Source organism: Euprymna scolopes, chromosome 5 (genome assembly GCF_053919585.1).
Source record: "Euprymna scolopes isolate OS-2025 chromosome 5, ASM5391958v1, whole genome shotgun sequence".
NCBI classification, from domain to species: domain Eukaryota; kingdom Metazoa; phylum Mollusca; class Cephalopoda; order Sepiida; family Sepiolidae; genus Euprymna; species Euprymna scolopes.
Window position 1 is genome coordinate 109,197,174 of NC_136486.1, and position 25,009 is coordinate 109,222,182.

The 25,009-nt window shown below is 32.8% G+C and overlaps 1 protein-coding gene across 6 annotated transcripts in view; it reads left to right on the forward strand.

The window, feature by feature from the left end:
- Positions 1–25,009, forward strand: part of LOC145276949 (tripartite motif-containing protein 59-like) — a 310,332-nt gene that overhangs the window by 242,274 nt on the left and 43,049 nt on the right. For 2 of the 6 annotated variants that reach the window (XM_080128463.1, XM_080128464.1), the window contains exon 3: positions 14,349–21,248. The exons of the other annotated variants lie outside the window; for them this stretch is intronic. In XM_080128463.1, the coding sequence (XP_079984589.1) occupies positions 14,349–15,379 (1,031 nt within the window). In that variant the 3' untranslated portion in view covers positions 15,380–21,248. Of the gene's footprint in view, positions 1–14,348; positions 21,249–25,009 lie in introns of those variants that run through there. 6 annotated transcript variants of the gene reach the window in all.

Genomic DNA, 25,009 nt, shown 5'->3' on the forward strand with positions numbered 1-25,009 from the left:
TTTTCCTATCCTTGTGTCATATCATCCCACCGTGGGAAGGTGATAAACATATTCATTGACACAGGTTCAAATTTGCTACAGGTTCATTCTTCTCTTTGTTAACTTTCTGTTTTCAGACACATATAATATTTAGCTGCTTCATCCAACAACGGTATTACATATTCAAACACAATTCTCAATCAGAAATCAATGTTATTTTCCAAGATATCAGTCATGAGTCTCTCTAAACATTTTCTCACACCTGAGACTATTCTATATCTCTACAAATCTACTATCAGATCATGTATGAAATACTGTTATAGTTGGACTAATGAATCCTGTTCCATTTGAAGGTTCTAGAAGAAACATATCTGTAATTTGATTGCCCTCACTCTTCTCCATTTCAAGCTCTCTCACAGACATGATGTTACTCGTCTCAATCTTTTCTGTAAATACTATTATGTCATGTGCTCTTCAGAATTGTCTGATCTATTCCCTGCTTCCTTTGTTCCAGCTCGTTTAATTCATTGATTTCATGATCTCTATTAATTTTCTGTTTTTGATACCTCGATTAAATACAACTTCACATTCCAGTAGCTTCTTTCCAAGAGCAGCATGCTTGTGGAACTCTCTTCCTGCTGACTGCTTTCTCTCCTACCTATAACCAACATAAAGGCTAATAGGCATCTCCTGTATTTGTGATAATCATCTTTCAGTCTTTTTTAGCTCCATACATCGTGAATTCATGTCCTGTCTGGAGCGGTTTCCATAACAAAAACAGTCCGTCTCAATTGCGTTGCTCATCTGTTTATATTATTGGCTTCTTTCAATGTCAAATATCACTTAATGTAAAGGTAGCTCTATAATTAAGTTCTTTTTGTCACCTCGGATACCAAGGTAAATTAAATACACTTAGAGAAAGGTTACTCTTTTGGGTGTTAAGGATCATTGTAGTTGAGTTCACAAATTAATTAATAAGCTCCTAGTCATTTCCGCATCAGAGCATGTAGATTTGTCATGTGAAACAGACAGTAAAGGGAACCCTTTTTGTATCTTTGAATATATCATGATTGTTTTGTTCATTGAAATGATAGGAAAATGTTGAGAACCGACACTTTTTGTGAGAAAATGTTGAGAACGTGCATTTTTTGTGAGAAAATGTTGAGAACATGTATTTTATTGTGAGAAAATGTTGAACATGTATTTTATTGTGTAAAATGTTGAGAACATGTATTTTATTGTGTGAAAATGTTGAGAACATGCATTTTATTGTGAGAAAATGTTGAGAACATGTTTTATTGTGTAAAATGTTGAGAACATGTATTTTATTGTGTAAAATGTTGAGAACATGTATTTTATTGTGAGAAAATGGAGAGAACATGTATTTTATTGTGTGAAAATGTTGAGAACATGCATTTTATTGTGAGAAAATGTTGAGAACATGTTTTATTGTGTGAAAATGTTGAGAACATGTATTTTATTGTGTGAAAATGTTGAGAACATGTATTTTATTGTGTGAAAATGTTGAACATGTATTTTATTGTGTGAAAATGTTGAACATGTATTTTATTGTGAGAAAATGTTGTGAACATGTATTTTATTGTGAGAAAATGTTGAGAACGTGTATTTTATTGTGTAAAAATGTTGAGAACATGTATTTTATTGTGTGAAAATGTTGAGAACATGCATTTATTGTGAGAAAATGTTGAGAACATGTGTTTCATTGTGTGAAAATGTTGAGAACATGTGTTTCATTGTGTGAAAATGTTGAGAACATGTGTTTTATTGTGTGAAAATGTTGAGAACATGTGTTTTATTGTGTGAAAATGTTGAGAACGTGTATTTTATTGTGTGAAAATGTTGAGAATATGTATTTTATTGTGAGAAAATGTTGAGAACATGTATTTTATTGTGAGAAAATGTTGAGAACATGTAGAGAAAATAAAGCACCAGAATGCTTTCAGTGTTATGAATCAAAAACAGAATTGTTAGCAGAAGACACACATTGAATATATATATATATATATATATATATATATATATATATATATATATATATATATATATAAGAATAAAAATTACAATAAGTTTACCAAGGTAATCAAAATGGTAAACTTAAAATATATTATAAATATTAAAGAGTTAATATTTACAAGTAAAATAAACTCAGCCAGATGTAAAAGCTCAATAAAACCGAAAAGGAAATAGAGCTTATAATATGAACAAATGATTAATAAAACATGTTAAAAAACATCTTGAAAAAGAGTTAAAAACATATTTAATTTTAAATAAGGAAACACAAGATAAGTGGATAGTCCTTAATCCGCGGAGTTTCGAAGAAAATATATATATATATATATATATATATATATATATATATATATATATATATATATATATATATATATATATATATATATAAAGAAATGTTGATTTAATGGAATGTGGAATTTACATAATCTCTACTATTATATTAAAAGAACTTTGTAAGTGGGTGTGTCTGTGCCAATTTTTATGAAATTTCACACGATGGTATTTTATGTGCCTGACAGTGTACTTAAATAGGTTTTGTATTGGAATGTCTTCAATAAGTATTAATAATTGAAAAAAATATCCAATAAAAGCAGCAACGGGCAATTTTCACCAAAGTTAACACCTTATACAGTTTAACATCACAGATGCATTTGAGCAGTTTTATTATCGCACAAGCAGAAAGGCCCAGCATATAAAATCAACCGTAGATACTTTGATATGACAGGAGGACATTTGAAACGAATGTTTTTGTTGAGAGCACAATTGGGTTACGTTTTTTTTTTTTTAATATATTTCGAAAGCTCATGTACAGTCGTGCCTAATCACTTACATCCCAGTTCCTTGTCCTGCCAATTTTTGTGCAAGTCAAGACAGCCATGCTTCTGCGACGGGTTATCTAGAAAAATGAACACTCCACATGACTGTAGCAACTTAACAGATTCATCTTTAAGATAACTTCTCTGTTAGACCAGTGTCGTGCTTTCAGCAAATCTTCTTAGGTGTGGTCAGATTCTTTATATGGAAAATAATCTTGAACTTATTGATTTTTTTCAAACACTCTATTATAATATGAATTTACATAAGGATAGAGCAAGTTCAGGGAACTTCTGCCATTACTAACCAGCAGAGTGTTTCCACTGTTGACCAAGGAAAGAGCCTAATAGGTATGTGTATGCAATGTGGTTATGTATGAAAATGAAACCTTGCTAATGACAGTTTAAGACATGTGCTGTATGGAGAGAAATCATATGAGAATTACATGGTGGTTGTGTTGTGAGTCTTAACGGCAGGCTTAGTTCTGATGACCTCTGAGAAATACAGCATAATCAAGTTGGTTTTCATTAGGTCACTGAAGTAAGACAATGTTTCGCCTGGTCAGTGCCATGTGGGTGACCACTTGGGATGATGCAGGAGGACACCAACATCTTCCTGCAAAAACCTAACATCATTATCTCCCCTGAATGTGATATACAGGCTACCGGAGACTGCTTCTGAATTTGGTATTCCCATGAAATTTCCTCCTTCTGAGGAAGCTGTTTGAACCTGCCTAGTATTTGGAATTAATTTGGAATTAAATCTGGACAATATAGGGATATGTGTGCAGAACAGGAGACTTCGATGGTATGGTCATGTTGAAAGAATGGATGAGAGTTCTTGGGTCATTAGATGTAGTACAGTTAAGGTAGCAGGTCCAGTTCATAGAGAAAGGAGAAGGAAGACATGGAGGCCATGATAAAAAAAAACACCCGGCCAGAGATAAGTTAGTTTGGAAGTCAATTTCTTAAAGCCATTTATTACATGCTAGCAGGTAAAATGAACGTTACTCATGATGATGGTGATGATGGTATAAAATGGTAAATAATTTTATATGATGAATTAATTATTTAGAGAATGGGTATTCTAGTATTTTGACAAAGTTCAAATATTTACCTCCTTATGCAGTAAATCAAATAAGTGGGCTATTCATTGATCGGATTAATCAAGGTTTCCGAGCACACCTCAACCTTAAATACTATCGAGACCGAGTTAAATGGTGTTAGGTTTGCTACCCAATACCTGATAATTAAGAGGCATGGACCTTGTGAGAAAGATAATTAGCAATTAATAGTAACGTACAGTCAAGTTATATTGGTTGAAATAGCCATTATTACAGAGAATCTTTTTTTTTTTTACTAGGGATTCACCACTTATTAAGGCCAAAAAGCCGCTCAAGGATAATGGTTAACTGAGTGTCAGGTGAATATTTGTTGTGGAGATTGGGTAGAATTTGATTATTTAAGAGAGCAGTACAACAAAAATTTGTTTACATTGAACTTGGAAACGATCACGTTGTAGTTAGCTGGAAAGCAGTTCCACGTTAGTGTTCCACGGACGGGCATTTCTAGGGAAAGAAACTTTGTATGTGGAAGTTTTGTTTAGTTTTAGGTAGGGAAAGAAAGAGAAAAAGGAACTACTGACAGTGGTTGCAGCTAGACGAGTTTTTGTGGTAAGCCTATATTACTAAAAGAAAAAGAGAAGAGAAATAATTTTTCTTCAGATTTTAAGTAACACTTTTTTAAATAGCAATGTCTGAAAATCCATGAAGAAAGAAAGAGAAAAATTATTTTTACCAAGATGTTTTGTAGTCAACATTTTCTCAAGATAATCAGGTCCTGGATATGACCTTAAACTATATCCGATGGTGAGGCCCCAGCTTGCAGGCTTTGGGGAGTGTGGAGCCGCCCTTTAATTGTCATTGCTCCTAGGTCCACTCTGACCCGGAGTGGTAGTACCTGTTAGGGTCCCAACTATGGGTTAAATAGAAACCGACTTGAAAAAATATATATATTCTATTAAAAAAATTTTCTTCTAAATAACTGGATTCAGCATTATATGACCTTAAAAGGGTTGATATGCCGTAAAACAAAAACAACCAACCAATCAAGATAATCATCAACATCATTGATTTATTTTCTTTTTGTACTCTTGTACACTCTAAACTAGGCATATTTGCTACTTGGACATAAGGAACTACTACTTGAGACCATGTCTACAGGAAAACTATGTATCAGTTGAGCCAGATGTCTGTTCACATGTAAGTACAGTAAGGGAAGCAGAGAGTAGGGAGGAAACTCCACTCTGAGGAAAGAAGCTATTATAGAAAGCTAGCCGGCATCTACGGACATTTGTAAGAAAGGGGTGAGAATTTGCTACTAGACAGGTTTGTTAGTGGAGGGACGGTTGTATGTCGGGGGGGGGCAATGAGTTCATCAGAGCTCATTCCTTTAAAGTACTTGTAAAACAGGTACAGCAATATAACATTGTGGTGATGTGGCAGTTGTTGGAGTTTAGTAAATAGTGCGAGACCAATTATATTGGAAACTCATTTTGGACCCTGTCTAAGAGTTAGACTAGTGGTTGATGCACTAGTCCAAGTGTGGCAAGAATACTCCATACTCAAATGGTGGCTTTGTAGAGGTACTGGATACTGTTATGTGTGAGTAATTTTCTAGCACAATAGAGGGAGCCCACCTTATTTGCAGCAGCCTTGGCAATGTCCAAAATGTATTTTTAAATAAAATTTAATATCTTTTAAATTAAAATCCGAAGAAATATATTATTTATCCAGCTCTTTTTCTTTTTTTTTTTCTAATAAAGGTTTACATCTTTCTCTGTGATAATGACTTCGCTGACACGATCATAGAGTAGTGACAGCATCGTTGTCTTAAGGTAACATGTTCACGCTGACATGTCGGACATTTTTTTTTTTTTTTTTTTTTGATTTTTAAAGTTTTCATATTTAAACAAGGGTGTTTATGCCAATTTTTCGTTCGTTTCTTATTTATTTTCCCTTTTTATTTTTCTATCACGTTCGCTGTTTTTTTTTTGTGTTTTTGTTTTTCCGATTTTTTTTTAAGTTTTAACATTTAAACAGGGTTATTTATGCCATTTTTTTTTCGTTCGCTTATTCTTTATTTTCCACCGCGTTCGCTGTTTTTTTAAATTTTTTTAATTGTTTTTCCGATTTTTAAAAAAGTTTTAACATTTAAATAGGCTTATTTCGTTCGCTTATTCTTTATTTTCCATTTTATTATTGTTTTTCTTTACCCCTCCCCACGCTAGTACACTATAAAAGGCTTGCTTAAGATGAAGTCTGACCAACTGTAAATCTTGGTTCATGGTATCCAAACACCTTTGCTTTGACCATTATCTCTATTATTTTTTCCTCACTGTCTTCCATACTGAATCCAATTTTCGTGATGATTTTGTTTTGTTTCTTTAAAGTATATATCCATACCAGTGCAAAAAATTTTTCTCTTATTTTTTTTTTTTCTAGATTAGCATCAGATTGTAATAGTGACTGACATCTTTTTGGACTAGGTCATCTGGTCAAACTAATAGTCTTAATCAATATCTTTGTCTTCATGGTTAATAGTTTTTCTGCTTCCTTTTTTGATGGCCAGCACTTGGAGCCGTACAAAGCAGTAAAAAAATTTTATTTTTATTTTGTAATATGGCCATTACGCTTGAACTGTGTTCATTACAGTTCAAAACTCTCTCGGACCCACACACCGTCTGGTATCATTAAAAAGGAACAATCAAACAAAAAGTAAATAAATCTGACTCGGCTTTTCTTTCTGTTTTAGCAAAATGTATTTATTACTATTACTTTCCAAACAATGCTTCTTGTTTTTTCTAATTGTTCATTTCGTCTGCCATAAGATTAACAAAACCCTGCCGTCTCAACACCAGCTTAAAAGTCTCTTGCTGCTACTGCGTGGCCACATGTCCATCTCGCACAGTCACATTTTTCTTTTTGCCCCTTGCCACATTGGTGCATTTTTTTCTCCTTTTCCTGTCACCCAAGCCCGCGCAGACTTTCTAATTTGCATATATGCTTTTTCGGTTACTGCTGCTAATATCTTTACAAGCCAGCTATCCTACAACTACCGCTGATATCTTCCCATGTGCTCATATGCGCTCTGTTACAATTTAACCAAAAAATATTCAAAGCTAAACATTTGGTACAAAAAAAACAAAAACTCGACATAAAAAAATAATATTTAAACATTTAAAATATCTTGAAAATAAATGTTAAATTAAAATAAAGTTTAAATAAAGGTTTTGAACGTGTTTATGCACTAAAATTTTAAATAATTCCGTTACTCTTGCAGAATTTGACCCAGATCCTCAGGATTTTCCATCAATTATGACTCAGGCTCGACGGGCAATCACCGGATTAAGCCAAGCGTTGTTCAAATGTTAAAATACTAAATTGACATTTTTATTTTTATTTTTTGTATAAAAAATGGATTTTTTTTTAATTATTTAATTGTTATTTATTAATTATTTTTTGGATGATGAGGGGCATTTTTTCATGTTTATTTTTTTTTTTTTAATATTTGCTGTCAAAAATAATTTCTTGAAAAAACTTTTCTGTACTTTAACCTAACAATTTAAGGTTTTCATAAAATTTATTCATCTTTTCTTTTAAAAAAAAATACAGAAAAAAACAAAAAAATACGTTTACTACCAATTTAAAAAAAATGTTAGTTTACTTGAAAAAACTGTACTTTCACTTAACAATTTATGGTTAAAAAAGAACATTCATCTTTTCATAAAAAAAAAACAAATTTTTGTTGATAAAAAAATTTTCAAAAAAAAAAATAATAAAAGTAAATAAACAATACAAAATGCAACTTTTTTTTTTTTTTTAAATATATTCAATAAATTTACAAAAGGTTTTTTAAATTTTTTTATTCATTGTATTTCTATTTTTTTCTAGTTTGTTTGTTTTAAAATACGACTGTATGTTATTTTGCTCGGCTTAATCCAATGACTGACGATCGAACCTGAACTATTATTGACAGAAAATCCTGAGGATCCGGGCAAAATTCTGCAAGAATACCAATAATCTATATCTGTAACATAAATGGTCTATAAATTCTTGGGCTTGCTTATAAAAATTGTTTGAATATTTACTAAAATGTAATCTGGTTTGCTCAGTTCCTTATTTGTAAAACCGTCATTTCATTGGTTGATTTCTTCCATATTCAACCAATGAAATATTTTTTTTATCTTTTATTTGAATATATCAGTGAATTCCTGTGAGGCTGATTTACAAATGAAGATTCAAAAAACACAAAAGGAATTTTCATCGCTTACTATATTTGATGGCACAATGTTGACACCATTCTTTTCTCACACCCTTGTATCTTTGAGATCATACCGGCCAACATTCCATTGTGGGCAAATGTGGGCTGAAAGCGTTTCCTGACGTTTTCAATTCACTGATAACATCTAAAATTTGTTTGTTTTTATGCACAATCTAACTAATCGACAGATGATATGTTTACTTTTCAAATCAATCTACAACTCACGATATTTGCCGCAGTATAGTTGAATTCCAACAACATATTCTTTATTAAATTACAAACTTGACCTAATTTCTGTTCAGCATATTTTTCGTTCGTAATTGCAGCTCTCATAGCCGGGTCAGTTTTATTACAAATCACCAGTACATACACAGATTGAATGTGTAAGATATTGAGTTGGGGTACATTAGCTGGTTTTGAATAAGGATTATCTTTTTTTTTTGTTCGGTTGTACTGAGAAATGTTAATGAACAAAAGAAAAGTCATTTAAATGTATTGAAAATGAAATAAAATTACACTGTTTATATCAGAAAACAGTTTCTCAGTGTTTTAGGATCACTATACGGAATGCGTTAGCTCCTTGATTTTTTGTAGAAGTTTGTAAGGTTGATGAAGATTCGAAAAACAAAAAAGGATTTTCATCATATGTTCACACCATCCTTTTCTCACACTCCTCTATTTTATGTACAATGAGGGTCTGACAATATTTGCCACAGCATATTTGAATTCCAACAACCTATTTTTAACTAAATTACAAATTTGACCTTGAAGTTTTTAGATAAGAATTTTTCATTTAATTATTTTGACTATTATCTTCATCTTCTAATTGTCGTTTTCATGAAGTTTCGGCCAATTACTCCCCTGAACTTCGTCAGGTTAACCGCGACAGGATAGGAATGTCGAATCCTCTGACTACATCCACAACAACTGCTGCCTTTAATAGCTGTTGTCATCTCACGATGGTTTCGTCATCCAAATCCATGTTCCTGGTGCAGTGGATAGAGATATGGAATTTCTATGATTCCAGGTGAGAATTGTCTAGAGGTAGCAGGTTCGATCCCACCCAAAGGCCAGAGGAATAATTGGCCGAAAGGTCATGAAAACAACAACTAGAAGATGAGGATAATAGTCCAAATAATTAAATAAAAATGATACAAATTGCTCATCTCCAAAACTATTTCCAAAATAATTCAATAAAAGAAGTGATTATTTGTATTATTTGGATTCATCGGACTACTGTTCTCATGTTGAGTGTTATTTGCGCAATGTTTTGGTCGATGTAACCTCCGACCTTCTTCAGGTGTATTTTGTCAAACCAGAGAATCTTTCTGTCAAACTCAGAAATTTGCACAAAATTTCGAATGGAGCACTATATTTAATCCACAGTGCTAGCATGCTCTCGTTCCCTCAGCCATGACTGTGTAGTAAGTAATTCTCAGTGCTTTATTTATTTATTTATTTTTTTAGTATTGCCTGCACTGAGGATTGAACCTTCAGTCTCTAGAAGAGTATTTTAATGACAACTGAATTTTATCAAGTACTTTATCCACTATACCATAGGTCCTTGCGTTTGAAATTCTGTGCAGATTCCCGAGTTCAACAGAAAGATTCCTAAATCCGACAAAATACACCTGAAGATGGTCAGAAGTTACATTGAACAAAACATTTTAAAAATAATGCTCAAGATGGGGACAATAATCCAAAGAATCCAAATAATATGACTACTTTACATAATTCCAGATCTCCTCATCTAAGAGATAATTTCGTTACATTTCATCACTAAGCATGCAAACCGAATATGTAAGATATTGGGTGTGGGTACATTAGCTAGTTTTGGATAATGATTATTTTTTTTATTCGATTGTACTGAGAAATATTTAAGGACAAGACAGTCTGGCATGGTTAAAGAATAAATCAAACAAACATGAGAAAAAGATAACAAATGGGAACCAGATGAGGAAATATGTCGTTGAAGAAGAAAGAAAGTCGTTTGTAAAATGACAAGTCAGTTAGAAGTGAGGAGCAAAACTGAACACCGAAATTAATTAAATTAGAGCAAATAAGGATACTCTTGCCACTCCCTCCTCCCCCGTGCTGTGACTACAAAGAGGTTTCCTTTTCAAGTGTGTGTATGCACTAACATTTTAAATTGTCTTTAGCACAAGTGCTTTTGCATTCTGGAGGTCGTTTATAAAAATCCACTAGAATGTAATCTGATTCTCTTAGTTTTGCATTTCTAAAACCACCATGAAGATCCGAAAAACACAAAAGGAATTTTTATCACTTACTTTATTTGGTGTTACAGTATCAACGCCATCCTTTTCTCACGCTTTTCTATTATAGATATCATGAGGGTCCCGATAGCCAACCCCCTCAAGGAGAGAAAATGCTGAGGACGTCCGTGCTACCCTGTGATCAAATTCGTTCTGGCCTTTTCATTCTCCAGCTAAATTATGTGTTTTTCGTGCATTCTTTAACTAAAACACAAGCTACAATTTTTTTTTTTTTTTTTTTACATAAACGTCACCACTTATCAAGGCCGATAGGCCACTCAAGGATAAGGGTTAAAGAGTGTAGAGTAGTCAAAAGGACAATATAGTAATCGATAGTAATGGAAGTTCGGTAAGTTTGTTAACTTAAGTGGAACGGCTCATCAGAAACTTGTTCACGTTGGACTTGAAGACAACCATATTATAGAAAGCTGGAAAGCAGGAAAACGGAAGACAATTCCACAGGCGTGCAGTTCTAAGAAAGAAGCTTTGATCATGGAATCTGTTTAGGTTTAGGTACAGATAAAGAGTGGGGAAAATTATTGATAATGTTTTCAGCTAGTCTAGTGTTTCTTGTGAAAGTTTGGCGAGGGGGGACCATAGATTGAAGCTCAGTTGAACACTTTCCATGAAAATAACGATAAAGCAGAGACAAACTCGCAACATCTCTTCTGTGAGACAGAGGTTGCAGCAATGAGAAAAGGACATCTCCCACCAGGCCACGAAGTCTATTTTGAACCCTATCAAGGCAGGACAAGTCTTTTCTAGCAGCTCCTGCCCATATGTGGCAACAGTACTCCATCCTTGGACGTATCTGGCTCTTATATAGATAGAGAATTGCATCAGCAGTGAGATATTAATTTTGATTGCAGTCTTTTTTTATCATTGCCTACTCACGTGACGTGTATGAATTGTTTCAGCATTAAATAACTGTTATTGATTGTTAAACGGACAAACGAACGAAACCTATCTTTGCCTTGAAATTTGAGTAATTTTACTTCCCCAGAAGTTCATCGTGTCGGCATCCCCAAAAAGTAGGTTTTAATAACGCCATCTACAGATACATTATTTCTTAAATTTTAATCTGTTTGTAATTTTTCATCCTTAGTTCGTCAAATGGTTAATTACAGATATGATATATTTCTCAAATATATATCTATCATTTATTTTATTTAAAAAAAAAAAAATGTCTTGTTGGATACTGCTATCCACTAAAATGTAATTTCTGGCATGACATTGCTATTTATGGTCAAAATTGAAAAAAAAAAAAATCGTTATATATTTTTATAGATTTACCCTAGTTTATATTTAATTTTTTATCAACTCATATCCGTGTCGTGTTGGTACAGTGGTAACGTCACCAGCTTTGAATGCTACAGTTTTGGTTTCGATTCTAGCTGACGCCACCCAAATACTTTTTTTTTTTTTTTTACTTTAAAAATCACAACATTATAATAATATATACGAAATCTGGACAAACAAAAATATTATATCTAAGCATATTTTACGCCCAGGCAAAGCCGGGCGTCTCACCCCTGCTAGTCTACATCTATAATACTAGAGACCTCTAAACTCTTAGGTTTGCTTGTAGAAATTTAGTTTCAATATCTACTAGAATGTCATATTATTTCCTTAATTTCTCATTTACCAAACCATCATTTCATTGGTTGATTTCTTCCATACTCAACTAATGAAAACTTTATGTTCCATTTAAATATTTTGGCTTTTACTTTAGTTATCACTAGCAGGGAGACCCGACATGCTCAGGATTTAATGATGATCAACGAATGTTTCACATTCCCATACTTTGTCATCTAAATCAATGAAATCGACCATTTTACAATCAAATCGATTAATTCCCTGCTCTAGTTAGGGACCCACCATGGTACACTGCAAGATGCTTCACATGCCTCCCTGCAGTGACTTAGTCTACAATGCATAGTAATTTACATTGCTCTGTAGAGAACCTACTATTGATTTTATAAAATCATTTTTTTTATATAATGGCTTGAATTTAAGCTGAAAATGTCAAAGTCAACTATCATGGTTCAATTGGGCTCTAAACAGAAACATTAATTTCGAACGCGCCTTTATCATATCAAAGAATCTACTGTGTATTTTATATGCCAGGTCTTTCCGCTTGTGTGGTGACAAAACTTCTCAAATGCACTTGTGATGTTAGGCTGTGTAAGGCGTTAACTTTAATCAAAATCAGCTAGTCCTTCTTTCATCGGGTGTTTTTAATTATCGATTATCAATACTTATCAAAGATATTCCAATAAAAAAAAAACTATCAAAGAACAGTGCCAGACACATGAATTTGTGTGAAATTAAAAAAAAAAAAAAAAAAAATCGGTCCAACCGTTTAGGAGTCCATAGGGAACGGACTTACACACACACACACACACACACACACACACACACACACACACACACACACACACGCACGCACGCGCGCGCGCGCACACACACTCAAAATACCTTTTATATAATAGAGAGTTGTACAAAAAGATTTATTTCACGGCTTTTGCTTCTTCATGTTTTAGCTTTGATAAAATCTTCTTTTTTTTTTGAACTTGAATCGTTGCTTATATTTTATGCGTTTATTTTTTTTTTTCGTTTCTTGTGAATTTGAAGCTTATAAAAACTTTAAGCTTTTGCAAATACAGCTAACTCTTCTTTATTTCATTTTTTCAATGTTTATTTCAAAATTCAGAAGAATTTGGAGTCGTATAAACTTGTATAAAAACTTTTCCACTTAATCGTGTTTATTCTTATATTCTTGTTGGGCCATTTTGCTGCATTCACTTATGTGGTTTATTGTTTTGTCCCTTTGTCCACAGAGTCTGCATTTGTTGTTTCCTTGTGTCTTATCGATCTTTGCTTTGATATAGCTCTAATTGCATTATCTTGTGCGGCTGTTATTAGGGACTCAGTTTCTCTGTTTAATTGCCCTTTTCATATCTAAATGTTTTTGTGTTTATTATAATTATTATTATTATTTACTCACCAGGAGTTCTCACACAGGTCATACCAGAGCTTACACACTTACTGTTACCGGTGGTGTTCCCTGAAGTCTGGATGACAACAAGTCTCTCCATATTTCTAGTACGCTCCATCTTTTTCGAAAACCTTTGCAAATTGCTTTGCATTATCACAACAGCTACTTTAGATCGCTGGCAGCAACCATTGGTCTTCACTGGGATTTGGGTGGCAATAAGACTTTCCAAGGTCTAAGTCCTCTTTGCACTTTTTCAGTGGAGGTCTGATTAGTGCTCTTCCTCCTACGCCTTTCCTGCGATATTAGCCGAGACTGAGACCTTCTTTTTTGTTTTGTTTTTTTAAATTAAATAATTTTTATTTATATTTTGTTTATTCATTTATTTATTTCATATTTTATTTTATTCATATAAAGTATGATGTTTTGCTGTTTTCGTTCGCTTGGGCTGTTTATTCTGTTGCATGTTATTTTGTGGCTGGTTAGGGTTTATAGTTTATGTGGGTTGGTTGCCGCATTTGAGGATTTTCCTTAAGATTCCAACTGTTTTTATCATTGCCATTCACTATAAAGTTTCAGTCTTCCCTTTGATTCCGCTTTCTCCTAGGCTTTTTTTTATTTCAGTTTATTTATTTTTGACTATTATTATTATTATTATTATTATTATCATGTTTATTACCATTACATTTGGATTTAAACCTTTTTCTTGCAGTTATCCCTTAATTTCAAATTTATTGAAACTTAAATTGCTTAGTTAACATTATCTATCCATCCAACCAATTAAAAAACGCTTTATGCTTCATTGTTAATGCAGATAAATCTGCAGGGAGTGTGTGTGGGGAGGCGGGGGGGGGGGCATTGTCACTTATAATTTTCTCCTTCTTTTTCCCCAGGAATTTGACATTTCCTTTCTTCTCTTAACTTTCCTTCCAGAGAAGATTCCGGAAATGATTCCCAAAAAGGTTGAATGCGCAGAAAAGCTCCGTAGGCGAAACTTAATATTTGACGAAGAGCATTTTGAGGATGTTTTTCTCAGATGCCTCATCTGCCGGGATGTGTTCAATGAGAGCGAGAAGCTGCCAAAGACGCTACCTTGCCACCACTCATTCTGTCTACAATGCTTCCTGGAGATGTTCCGTGTCGAGGGCGAGTATCGTCAGTCCCTCAGCTCAGCCTTCCGAGGCATGCCAAGGGCCGTGAAGATCCAGTGCCCTACCTGCCGGGACAGCATTATTGCCTCAGAGGAGGATCTACGACGCCTGCCCAATGACCACACCATCTTGGAACTGCTCAACTTTGTACATGAGACCGGCATCACTGACATCGCCTATTGTACTAAACACCAGCTGCAACCGTTGAATTTCTTTTGTGAACCATGCGCCATTCCGGTCTGCAGTGACTGTACAGTTCTGGATCACAAAGAGTTAAATGGGCATAAGGTTATGAACATGGAAGAGGCACTCAATAAGTACACGCCTATCATCAATGAGACAATCCTTGAGATGGAGCGCCGCAAGGAGGAGCACTTGATGAGGCGTACGCACATAGAACAAGCAATGGAAAAACTGGCCAAGATGGAGACAGAAGTGACAGATGAGATAAAGCTTACTTTTCAGAAACTTCGTGAGGTTATAGACGAGAGGGAGCGCGAGATCCTGTCCATGTCGGAACAGGAAATGGAAAGAAAGCGGAGGAACTTGATGGAGAACTTCCGGAAGATTATCGAGCGTGAAGAATGCATTCTCAGTCAGATGAAGATATTGGAAACAGCCCGGCAGGAGAATGACATAAGCCAGATGTTCAACTCGCACCAGTCGGCCCAGGATACCCTCTCCTCGCCCTTACACTTACCGTACATCACCAACGACGAGTTTGGTGTGTCCTTCCACTTTGAGATCTACAAGCAGAAAAGAGTGATGCAAGATCTTATGAACTTTGGACATCTTATGGTCCAGTCTTCATAAAAGCAACCCCCCCCCACAAAAAAAAAACAAGAAAGTTTGGCTTTTGTCATTCCCACTGCATATACATATACACTTCCACGTTTGGTGGCAAGACATTTTTTATTATAACACATAACAGGACTATAATAGAAACATTTTAACTTATTTTCATAAACATATCACAATGTTGACACACAATTGTTCACTTTTTTTTTTTTTTTCGATTCGGACATACCAACTCCCCATTAAATTTGCGCTAAACTGTATAAAGTAAAATTACTTTTAGCACACACACCACAGGTAGTTTTATATGGTATTAGGATGCACATCGGAAATTCTGTACAGAATCCCGAGTTTGAAACAAGATATCCAAATCATTTGGACTCTTCAGTTTACTGTTCTCATCTTGAGTGCCATTTTCACAACGTTTCGGTTTATGTAACCTCTGACCTTTTTCAGGTATATCTTGTCAACTTCGGAAATGTTTCTCTCGAACTCAGGAATCTGTATGAAATTTCAAACGGAATCCTTTTTTACTTCATGGAAGTAGCATGTTCTCGTTCTGTCAGACGTGGCACAGAAATCTCTTTAAAACCTCCTAATTTAATTTTTAATGAAACCCACCTCCCTTTTTGTAATCGCTGTTTGTAGACTTAATTAAGAATTTTTAAAAAACATTTCTCCCTTATATATATGTCGAATTTTCAAACTCAAATAGCAATCTACCTGACATATCTTTGATTCGGGCTAGCCTATTCTTTCGTTAGTTTCCCGCATGATCTTTTAGTGTTAATATAATGCATTATGGTTATTTTTTTCTGATAATACTCTAGACTGGTAAGAATAATATTAACAGGGTTACATTTTTCTGTTTACTGACATAAACAGAAGTATCAGCTTAAGCACTTCATAAAAAAAAACTAAATGTCTCAATTTTGTCTAGCTGATAGCAAATGTCATACGTTTCATATAAATTTTAAAATTATTTCTTTCTTTCTCTATTGCTACTCAACACACTTTTTGTTTCTCTTTTTCAATTAACTCATTGTTTATATATTATTTATTCAGCAAGGTATGAATTTATTTTGCATGCTGTATTTTTAAGGACATAAGGGGTCTTCCGAGTTTTGTAATAATAAATTCAACATGGCCGCCGTCTTGAAATACGGATTTGTTCACTTGTAACTGTAAAATGTGCGCATCTTTAGTAAAGTGTTTCTAAAGATTTTATGTTAACTATTGTTTCTATATTATTTATTTTACTAACCATGGCAAAAGACAGTGAAAATTCTCTCCCCCACCCCTTCCTTAATGTTCTTTATGAAAGATACCAGTCTCAATTTCTAACGAGTGTTTACTGCAAACCTACCTTTTTTCGGGATTGCATTTGCGATGGGATCCTTTTAGTCCTAAAGATAGGAAAACTAATTTACTGAGAAAAAAAAAAATCATTTAATTTGTCGAACTTTAATAATTCGTTCGAACATCAAATTATCTGGTGAATTTGAATTTATCAAATCCATTCTTATGAGAACGGGTAACCATTTTAATTCTCAACGGAAGATTTCGGATTCAAAGGTTGGACAACATTTATGCAATAGTCCTGTTTATGTTGATCGCTACGTGGATAACTCCATCCTGATTTTTGAGTTATGCTCGGTCACGTTTCCCCCGGAAAATTTTGGGGGCTATTTACAGTTTCTTTCGACAACCTTTGTTGTGTAAACAGAAAGAATTTGTTTATTCTGTGTATCTTTTATCAACATTATGAGGGGTTTATCGAATTTATAATTCTACTGGATTTGTTCAATTGGACTTAAACGGTGTTATAAAATAAGGCCGTCTTAAGATATCGGCTTCTTAATTTAAATTGCACCAAACATTGATGTTATTGTTTTGTTGCCTTTTCTCTTTGCAAAACTCAATCATGTTCTGCAAAGTAAAAAACAAAAACAATAATTTTTATTTACAAAGAAACATACTAAACACCATGAATAAATATTTGAATGTATAAAGAACTTGAACCATGAAACCTTTTTTTTTCTTTTTTTTTTTTAAATTACTGGATTCAGCACTAAATAACCTGAAAAGAGTGGATATGTCGTAAAATAGAACCGCCAAACCAAACCAAACCAAACCAAACCAAACCAAACACATGAATAAATATTTGAACATATAAAGAACTTAAAGCATGAAACCTTTTTTTTTTTTTTTTCTAAAATTAATTGATTCGGCATTAAATAACCTAGAAAAGTTTGATATGCCGTAAAGCAAAACAACTGTCACACATTACTTCTCTGAGTATTTGTTAAAAAATATCTTCTGCAGAGACGATTTTAATAAGTCAAAGAATTGCTCACAAATATACCACCTATGGCGTCATTAATAAAATTTAACACTTTCTTTTTTACAATCTGTGTTTAGTACAAATAAACTTCACTCGATGGCTACCAAGTTTCAGACACGAATATCCAACAGCCTTTGTTTTATCATCATTCAATAATATATGATGGCACTTTGGTAATCGTCTCATCAGTAGGTGTAGTCCTGAATGGGTTTCACTCACAGGATCTTAAACCCCCACAGATGCTTATTTGTAGGATCAAAGATGTCTATAAAAATGATCCACAGACTATTTGGGACAATCGCAGCCAAAATTAGAATAGTGGAAAGTTAGTATTAGAGCTGTTGAGTTTTGCACAGCGTACCCAGATGTGCTTATAATTGAATGGCAACAAAAAAAAAGACTGTTGAATATCCATGACTGAAACTTGGTGGACAAGTCAGGCATAGATGAAAGTTATTTTACATTAAATATGTTCATATTGCAGAAGGAATTGTATGTTTTATTAACGATTCTATGGGTGCCATTATTTTGGTCACCCTGTATTAAAAAAAAATTTTTTTATCTCTAATTAATTAGTTGAATGACGTTATTCTCATTTTATCAAAATGGACTTGATTGTATTAGCAATTTAAAAACTTTGTAGTTATTACCATTTATTCAACCAAGAAAACTCTTGTTGAAAAATCTACGTTCATGTACCTACCATATACTCTTTGCGTAAAATACCTGTGTGTGTGTGTGTATATATATATATATATATATATATATATATATATATATATATATATATATATATATATATATATATATATAAACAATAAAATAAGCGTTTTAATTTATTTACGGTAACAATTTAAATCTTTAAATTCCCTTTCTCACCATAAAAAAATAAGTTTAAAGTGACAGTAATCTAATCCATCTAAAATCGACAATAATGATAAAATATTACTTTTTGACATCTTATTTGATTTAAGAACAATTTATTATTAAATAGATAAAATCTATTTTTTTTTATATACCAGCGACACCAGTTGATTACATTTTTTTTAAATCAGTGTAAAAGAACGTAAACACACATATTATTGGGCAGTTTTTTGTAAAAGACTTACATATTTATTGTACAGGCCAATGCGCTATTTGAGTGTAACCAACAAATATGGTGCCTAAGCTAGCCACTTATATAGTCACATTGAGACCGCCTTTTACTGGATATTTATACTGTCATATATGGAGATCCTTTTCGTATGTGTTGCTTAGTTTTCTTTCAAGTATATTATAATGAAACATCAAACAAAATGGTATTAATGGAGGAGTTGGTGATTTTATATATATATATATATACATGTATATATGTATATGCATGTATGTATACTTTATTTTAAAAAAAATAAAAATAGAATTTCTGATGATCTTTTGTGATAAAATCGAAAGACAATTTGTGTATATTCCATACATGTATCACGAACGTTTTCGATTCTTCGTCGAACCATCTTCATGTGACAAAAGAAAACAGAGCCAAAAAAAAAAACAACAAAAAACAAACAAAAAAACTGTAGAACAGAAGAGATTTCTCAAATATAGCTGAAGAACGTACACGTGAAGTCAGACGCCAAAGGAACAGTCTCATTTTTTTTTTCTTTTTTTGATTTTAACACGAAAAAGATCACTAGAAAAATCGAAATAATAAAAAAGTAGAATTAAGCAGAGGAATTCTTTTTTATTTTTAACAATGTTTACTGAATGAAACAATAATGTCTAAATGCACGCACTTACAAATATACATTATATAAACATTTAAAATTGCTCCACATAAATTGAACCACGTTTTGTTGCTACATGGAAAACAGGTCTATGCGACATTTGATTCAATTTGTGTAGACAATTTTTAAATGTTTACATCAAGTGTATTTATAAAGCTCTATCATGTGTTGAGCACTTTTGGAAAACTCTTGGTTTTAAGTTGATTTCATAAATACTTTTTAACTGTCCAATTGATATATATATATATGACGGGTACTTTTGCTAGTATATATATATATATATATATATATATATAAACATGACGAAGTAAATATACACCATACAAAAATAATTCATACATGTATAAGATTCTGCTTCTTTCGTCGAAGCAATCACTGGAACAGGAAAAAGCAGTAATAATAATATTTTATACTAAATAACAATTTTCTTTGAGTTTCAGATATTATTATATCTATTTCCTAGCACAATCTAAGTTTGGCACAGGCCAAAGTACCAGAGGTGCCATATTATTGTTTAATCTCAAGCTAGACTTAAGTAGCGTTGAATTATCGCAAACCTCAGTATTCCACTTTCCACTGTGAACTGAGCAGTGATTGTCCAATTCATCAAACAGAGAAAATAATCACGCGGCTAAGTCAATTGGGGCCCTCTGGGATCTGTCTTCGTTATTTGCGTTCGTATATATATATATATGCGTGTGTATATATACATACATATGTACACACACACACACATACACACATATTTATTTATTTTTGTCTGCCATCGAACATTTTGCAATATTAGCAAATATGATACAAACCTGAATTTTATTTATACGTGAAATGTATCTCAGGCTTATATGTACGCTATGATTTTTCTACTGTCTCGATTTGAACGCTCCAATGTATTTTAATGCGTATAATCATTATTAATATGCACTACAAGTAAAAATGTAGTTGGTATAAGTTTGTACTGAAAAGCAAGATATGGCTGTTTTTTTTTTGTGAGAACTAACAAGCTAAAACAATCCTGGAAGAACTGTCCATTTCTACAGAACCAATTTTTGTCAGAGAAAGAAAAAACAAAAAGAAATTATATTTATTTCAAGCCAGTCAATTTGTTTTTCTCGTCTTTTTTTTTTTTTTAATTTTTGTCTTTTTTGTAAAATGCCTGTATTTTTCCAGTTATCCAACCATGAAAAAAAGCATAATATTACTTTTTTTTCTTAGATGGGCCAAGAAGGGCGGGTTCTCAAAAATCGCCTCTAAAGTAATAAAATTACTAGCAGGACACCATAGAAATTCCATGGTGCTATCTACATCAATCTGTACAACTTATTTTTGATAATATTTTATTTGTTAATCGGACAATCTCTTTTTATTGTGAAAGGTGATAACGTAGGTACTAACATAGTTCTTTAATCTATGATTATTATTATTATTATTATTACTATTATTATTATTGGCTCACAAGGAGCTTTTACACAGGTCATCAAAGATCTCTCCTTGAAAACAACCTGTGGTGTTCCCTGGAAGCTGAGTGACAACAAGTCTCCCCAGATTTCTAGTACTCTCCACTTCCTTCGATAGCATTCATAAATGAATTTGCGCAATTGCAACAGCCGCTTACCATTGATTTCTCGCAGGCAGTGACAGTCTCCACCGGAATTTGAGTGGCAATCAAGCCCCTCCAGGTCCCAGTTCTTTTTGCACTTGTCCAGCGGAGGTCTGGTCAGCGCTCTCTACTCGGTCTTTCCATCCTCCTTGACCCTTCTCGACTATTTGGCATTACTCTTTTTTAGTGGAGAGTTGATAGGGCAATGGGAGGGAGGGAAGAGGATAGAAAACTTATAGATATGCAGCTTCAGTGTTCTTGGTATTATTATTATTATTATTATTATTATTATTATTATTATTATTATTATTATTATTAACTAGCAGAACGCTGTGAATCGTGATTTCTTCATCAATCTAAATACTTTATTGTTAATAATTTTTCGTAATCAGGCAATCTCATATTATTTCATGTGTATGAAAGATAATAACCTATCTACTAAAATAGTGTTCTTTAGTCTATTATTATTGTTGTTGTTGTTATTATTATTGTTGTTGTTATTATTATTATTATTATTATTATTATTAACTCGCAGAACCTTGTGGACATACTATAAAAAAAACTATTTCCTCTTTTGTAAAAATAATTGTCATTGTCAGATGAATATTATTTAAATGAATAAAACAAATACGTTTCTTCTTTACTTAAAATTGTAACAATTTAATTCTATTGAAACAATGAATATGCTCTGTCTCCTTACCGTAAGCATAATTCTAAGCTAAATATTCTTCAAATCAATAAAAAAAATACCTCACTGTTTTTTTTAAATGTATTTATTTGAAAGGTCAACAAAATTAATCCACATTATTTTTTTCGCATCTGAAAAAGGACTCGAGACGAGGAGTTGTGGAAGAGAGCCGACATTTATGCAACTTGATCTTTGTTCCAAATCACTGAACAGAAAGAGAGAGAGAGAGAGAGAGAGAGAGAGATCAAAATCACTAATTAATTATATTTTATCAGCCCAGATCATTTTACATGTCCACAGACTGTGTACTCCTAAACAGCCTGATCTCTTCTCTCACACACTCTCTTTGAGCCATATAATGTTATATTCCTTCATATTGTTTTTTCATAGTCTAGCAATTCCCACCTCAATTTCATCAAGTTGACCCCTGCTAACCTTTAATTTTCTGTTATATTCAACTATTTTATATACTAGTGGTTCTACACGTACACTACACAACTTCTCTTTATACTGTCCTGATTTAATCTTCTTTAGATCAACCAAACTAATCTGCAGATTGATTGCATAAAAAAAAATGTATGATTTCGGCATGAAATGACCTAACAATATTCAATATGCCAGAAAAACCAGCGGTGTCCAGAGAGGTTGACTTGGGGAGGGGTATCCAATCATATTTATTCTCCTTTTCCTCTATTTCACAGTACTAGGACTTATACTTGATCTTTTGGGGCATACAATTAAGGAGTTAGCTCCGGGCACCACCAGGTCCTGCACACTGATGTGTAAAACTCAATGAGCAACTAACCCCACATTTGGCCTATTTACAATAGAAGTAATACATTGCTTTTCTTCATGGCATTAGTAAAAAAAAAAAAAAAACTAAAAAATATTTTGTTTATTCATATTTAAATATGTCCACATGCCTTTTTATGTTTTATTTTTTAACAAAGTTGATCTGATTATGTACAAAGTTATATCAACGCTATAATCAAGTTGTTCATAATGTTGCGTTTCAATCCTGTGTATCACACGTGCAGCTACCAAGTTGCCCTAATTATTTCAAAAAGCATTAAAGTCTACAAATTGTATTCCTACCTTGGTCGCTGCACGTTTTCCTTGTATACGCTTCGACATGATTCTTCCTTACTGAGGGAACACCAACTGCAGATAAGTTTGCTCGTACTTCGAAAATAGCTAACCCAAAACAAGGACTGATATGTAACGGTGGATATTTATTCAACTTGATTTTTATAATATAATAACTGATGAGAGAAAGCGAGAGATCGAAGTAACTAATTATGTTTTGTCAGCTCCTATCATTTTTACACATTCACAGGCGATATACTTACTAAACGGACTTTACTCTTCTCTCTTTCTCTCTCTCCCTCTATGTATGTCTATCTGTCTATTTCTCTTTGAGCAATGTCACCTCATATCTGTTTCTATTAGATTCCTACAATCTAGCAATTTCACCTCGGGTTTATGAAATTGATCCCTGTACAATTGTTGTATTTCTAATTTGTGTCACACACGTTGCAAACAAGTTGACATAAGTATTACAAGATCATTAAGGTCGGCAAATTGTATCCCTACCTTGAACTTAGGAAATGCCGACTACAGATAATTCTGTTCATATCTCAAAGAGGACTAGCTCTAGACAATACTAATGGAAGACATTTATACAATGTGATCTTTGTTTCAAATCATTGATCAGTGAAGGAGAGAAAGAAAGAGAGATAGAAAATAATCAAAATAATTAATTAATTATATTTTGTCAGCCCATATCATTTTATGCAAAAACACTAAACTCTTTTTTTTACACTCTTTCTTTGAGTCATGTAATATCATGTCCGTTTCTATTATATTTTCACAGTTTATTATTTCTCATTCCGGATTCATCAAGTTGACTCCAGCTAAGCTCTAATTTCCTGTAATACTCAGCTAACTATTTCATATACTAGTGGATTTACTTGCCCAGTATCTAAGAGTAATCGTCCAAGTGAATAATATAACCGTCTATGAAATTGTCTATGCGGATTCAAATCCTATTAGGTTTCATATGATCATTTACGCGTTTTATCTCCAGCAATGATTAAAGCATGAAAATAATTTTTAATTTTTTTCATACAAACTTGTGTTGTATTACTGCTATGCTTAAAAAACCAACACATTGACATATGAAAATTTATTGTTGATAATGGTGAAGAAAAGTTGGTTGCTAAGGGGAAAATGCATGTACAAGAATTTAATGGTTGATTTTAGTCGGCTCTAAATCGCCAACCAACTCCTGATATCAATTTCTGGTTGTTTTTATATGATAATTTGTGACCACCTCAAACGTTCCCATAGGCTGGCATTATCAGAGTAGGCACGCCTCCAGGGCGTTTTATCAAGACCGTCTTAAAAGACAAGATGGCCGGTGGGCAAAAATAATTTAATCTGCTGACGTCATCACGGGTAGTCCATTAGTTGTTTCTTTACACCGGTAAACACCGGTAGTAACTCGTGGATATCTCCATTAAACAAAGTAAGTTTTAACGTGCTCCCCTCCTGTATTTAACACGATGTAACTATAATTTAATTCAATATTATCATCCTAAGTTTTTTACCATTCAAAAGAAGCGTCAAATAAATTGCTAATATTAAAAAAAAATTTTTTTACAGCATACAAAACTAATGAAAATGCGAGACAACATCGACTCTTTTGAAGAGACGATTTTTTTAAGCTGTTGACACGTTTTAAAAATTTAGCAAAAATTAATTTTCCTGAAATTTTCAATATTTAAAAATAAATTATGCCGGCTGATAACATTTTTAAACTTTTTTTTAAAGCTAGAAAGATAAAATTTAAAAATACTTATATATATATATATATATATATATATATATATATATGAAACTTAAAAGTAAAAAAAAAAAAAAAAAAAAACGCGCGTTCATTTCGGGTTTGTATTACTGTACAAAGATTCGAAAAAGTTGTCAAAAAACAAATATATGACAAATAAATGTTATCAAAGGCAAGATAAGTTACTTTTCTACCAAACTAGATATATATTTCGTGTTTTTATTCAATGTAACATGTTTATTCAGCCCCAAAAACAAGGTGTTATAAATAAAAAAACTAGAAAAAATATGTCAAGCTATGTCACGGTAACATATATTGAGCGAGTTTTTTTACAGTATTTTAACCAGTTTTTTATTTATAACACCTTTTCCCAAACTTACCGTGTTAAAGAGGGAGTCAGACGCCATCTTGAAA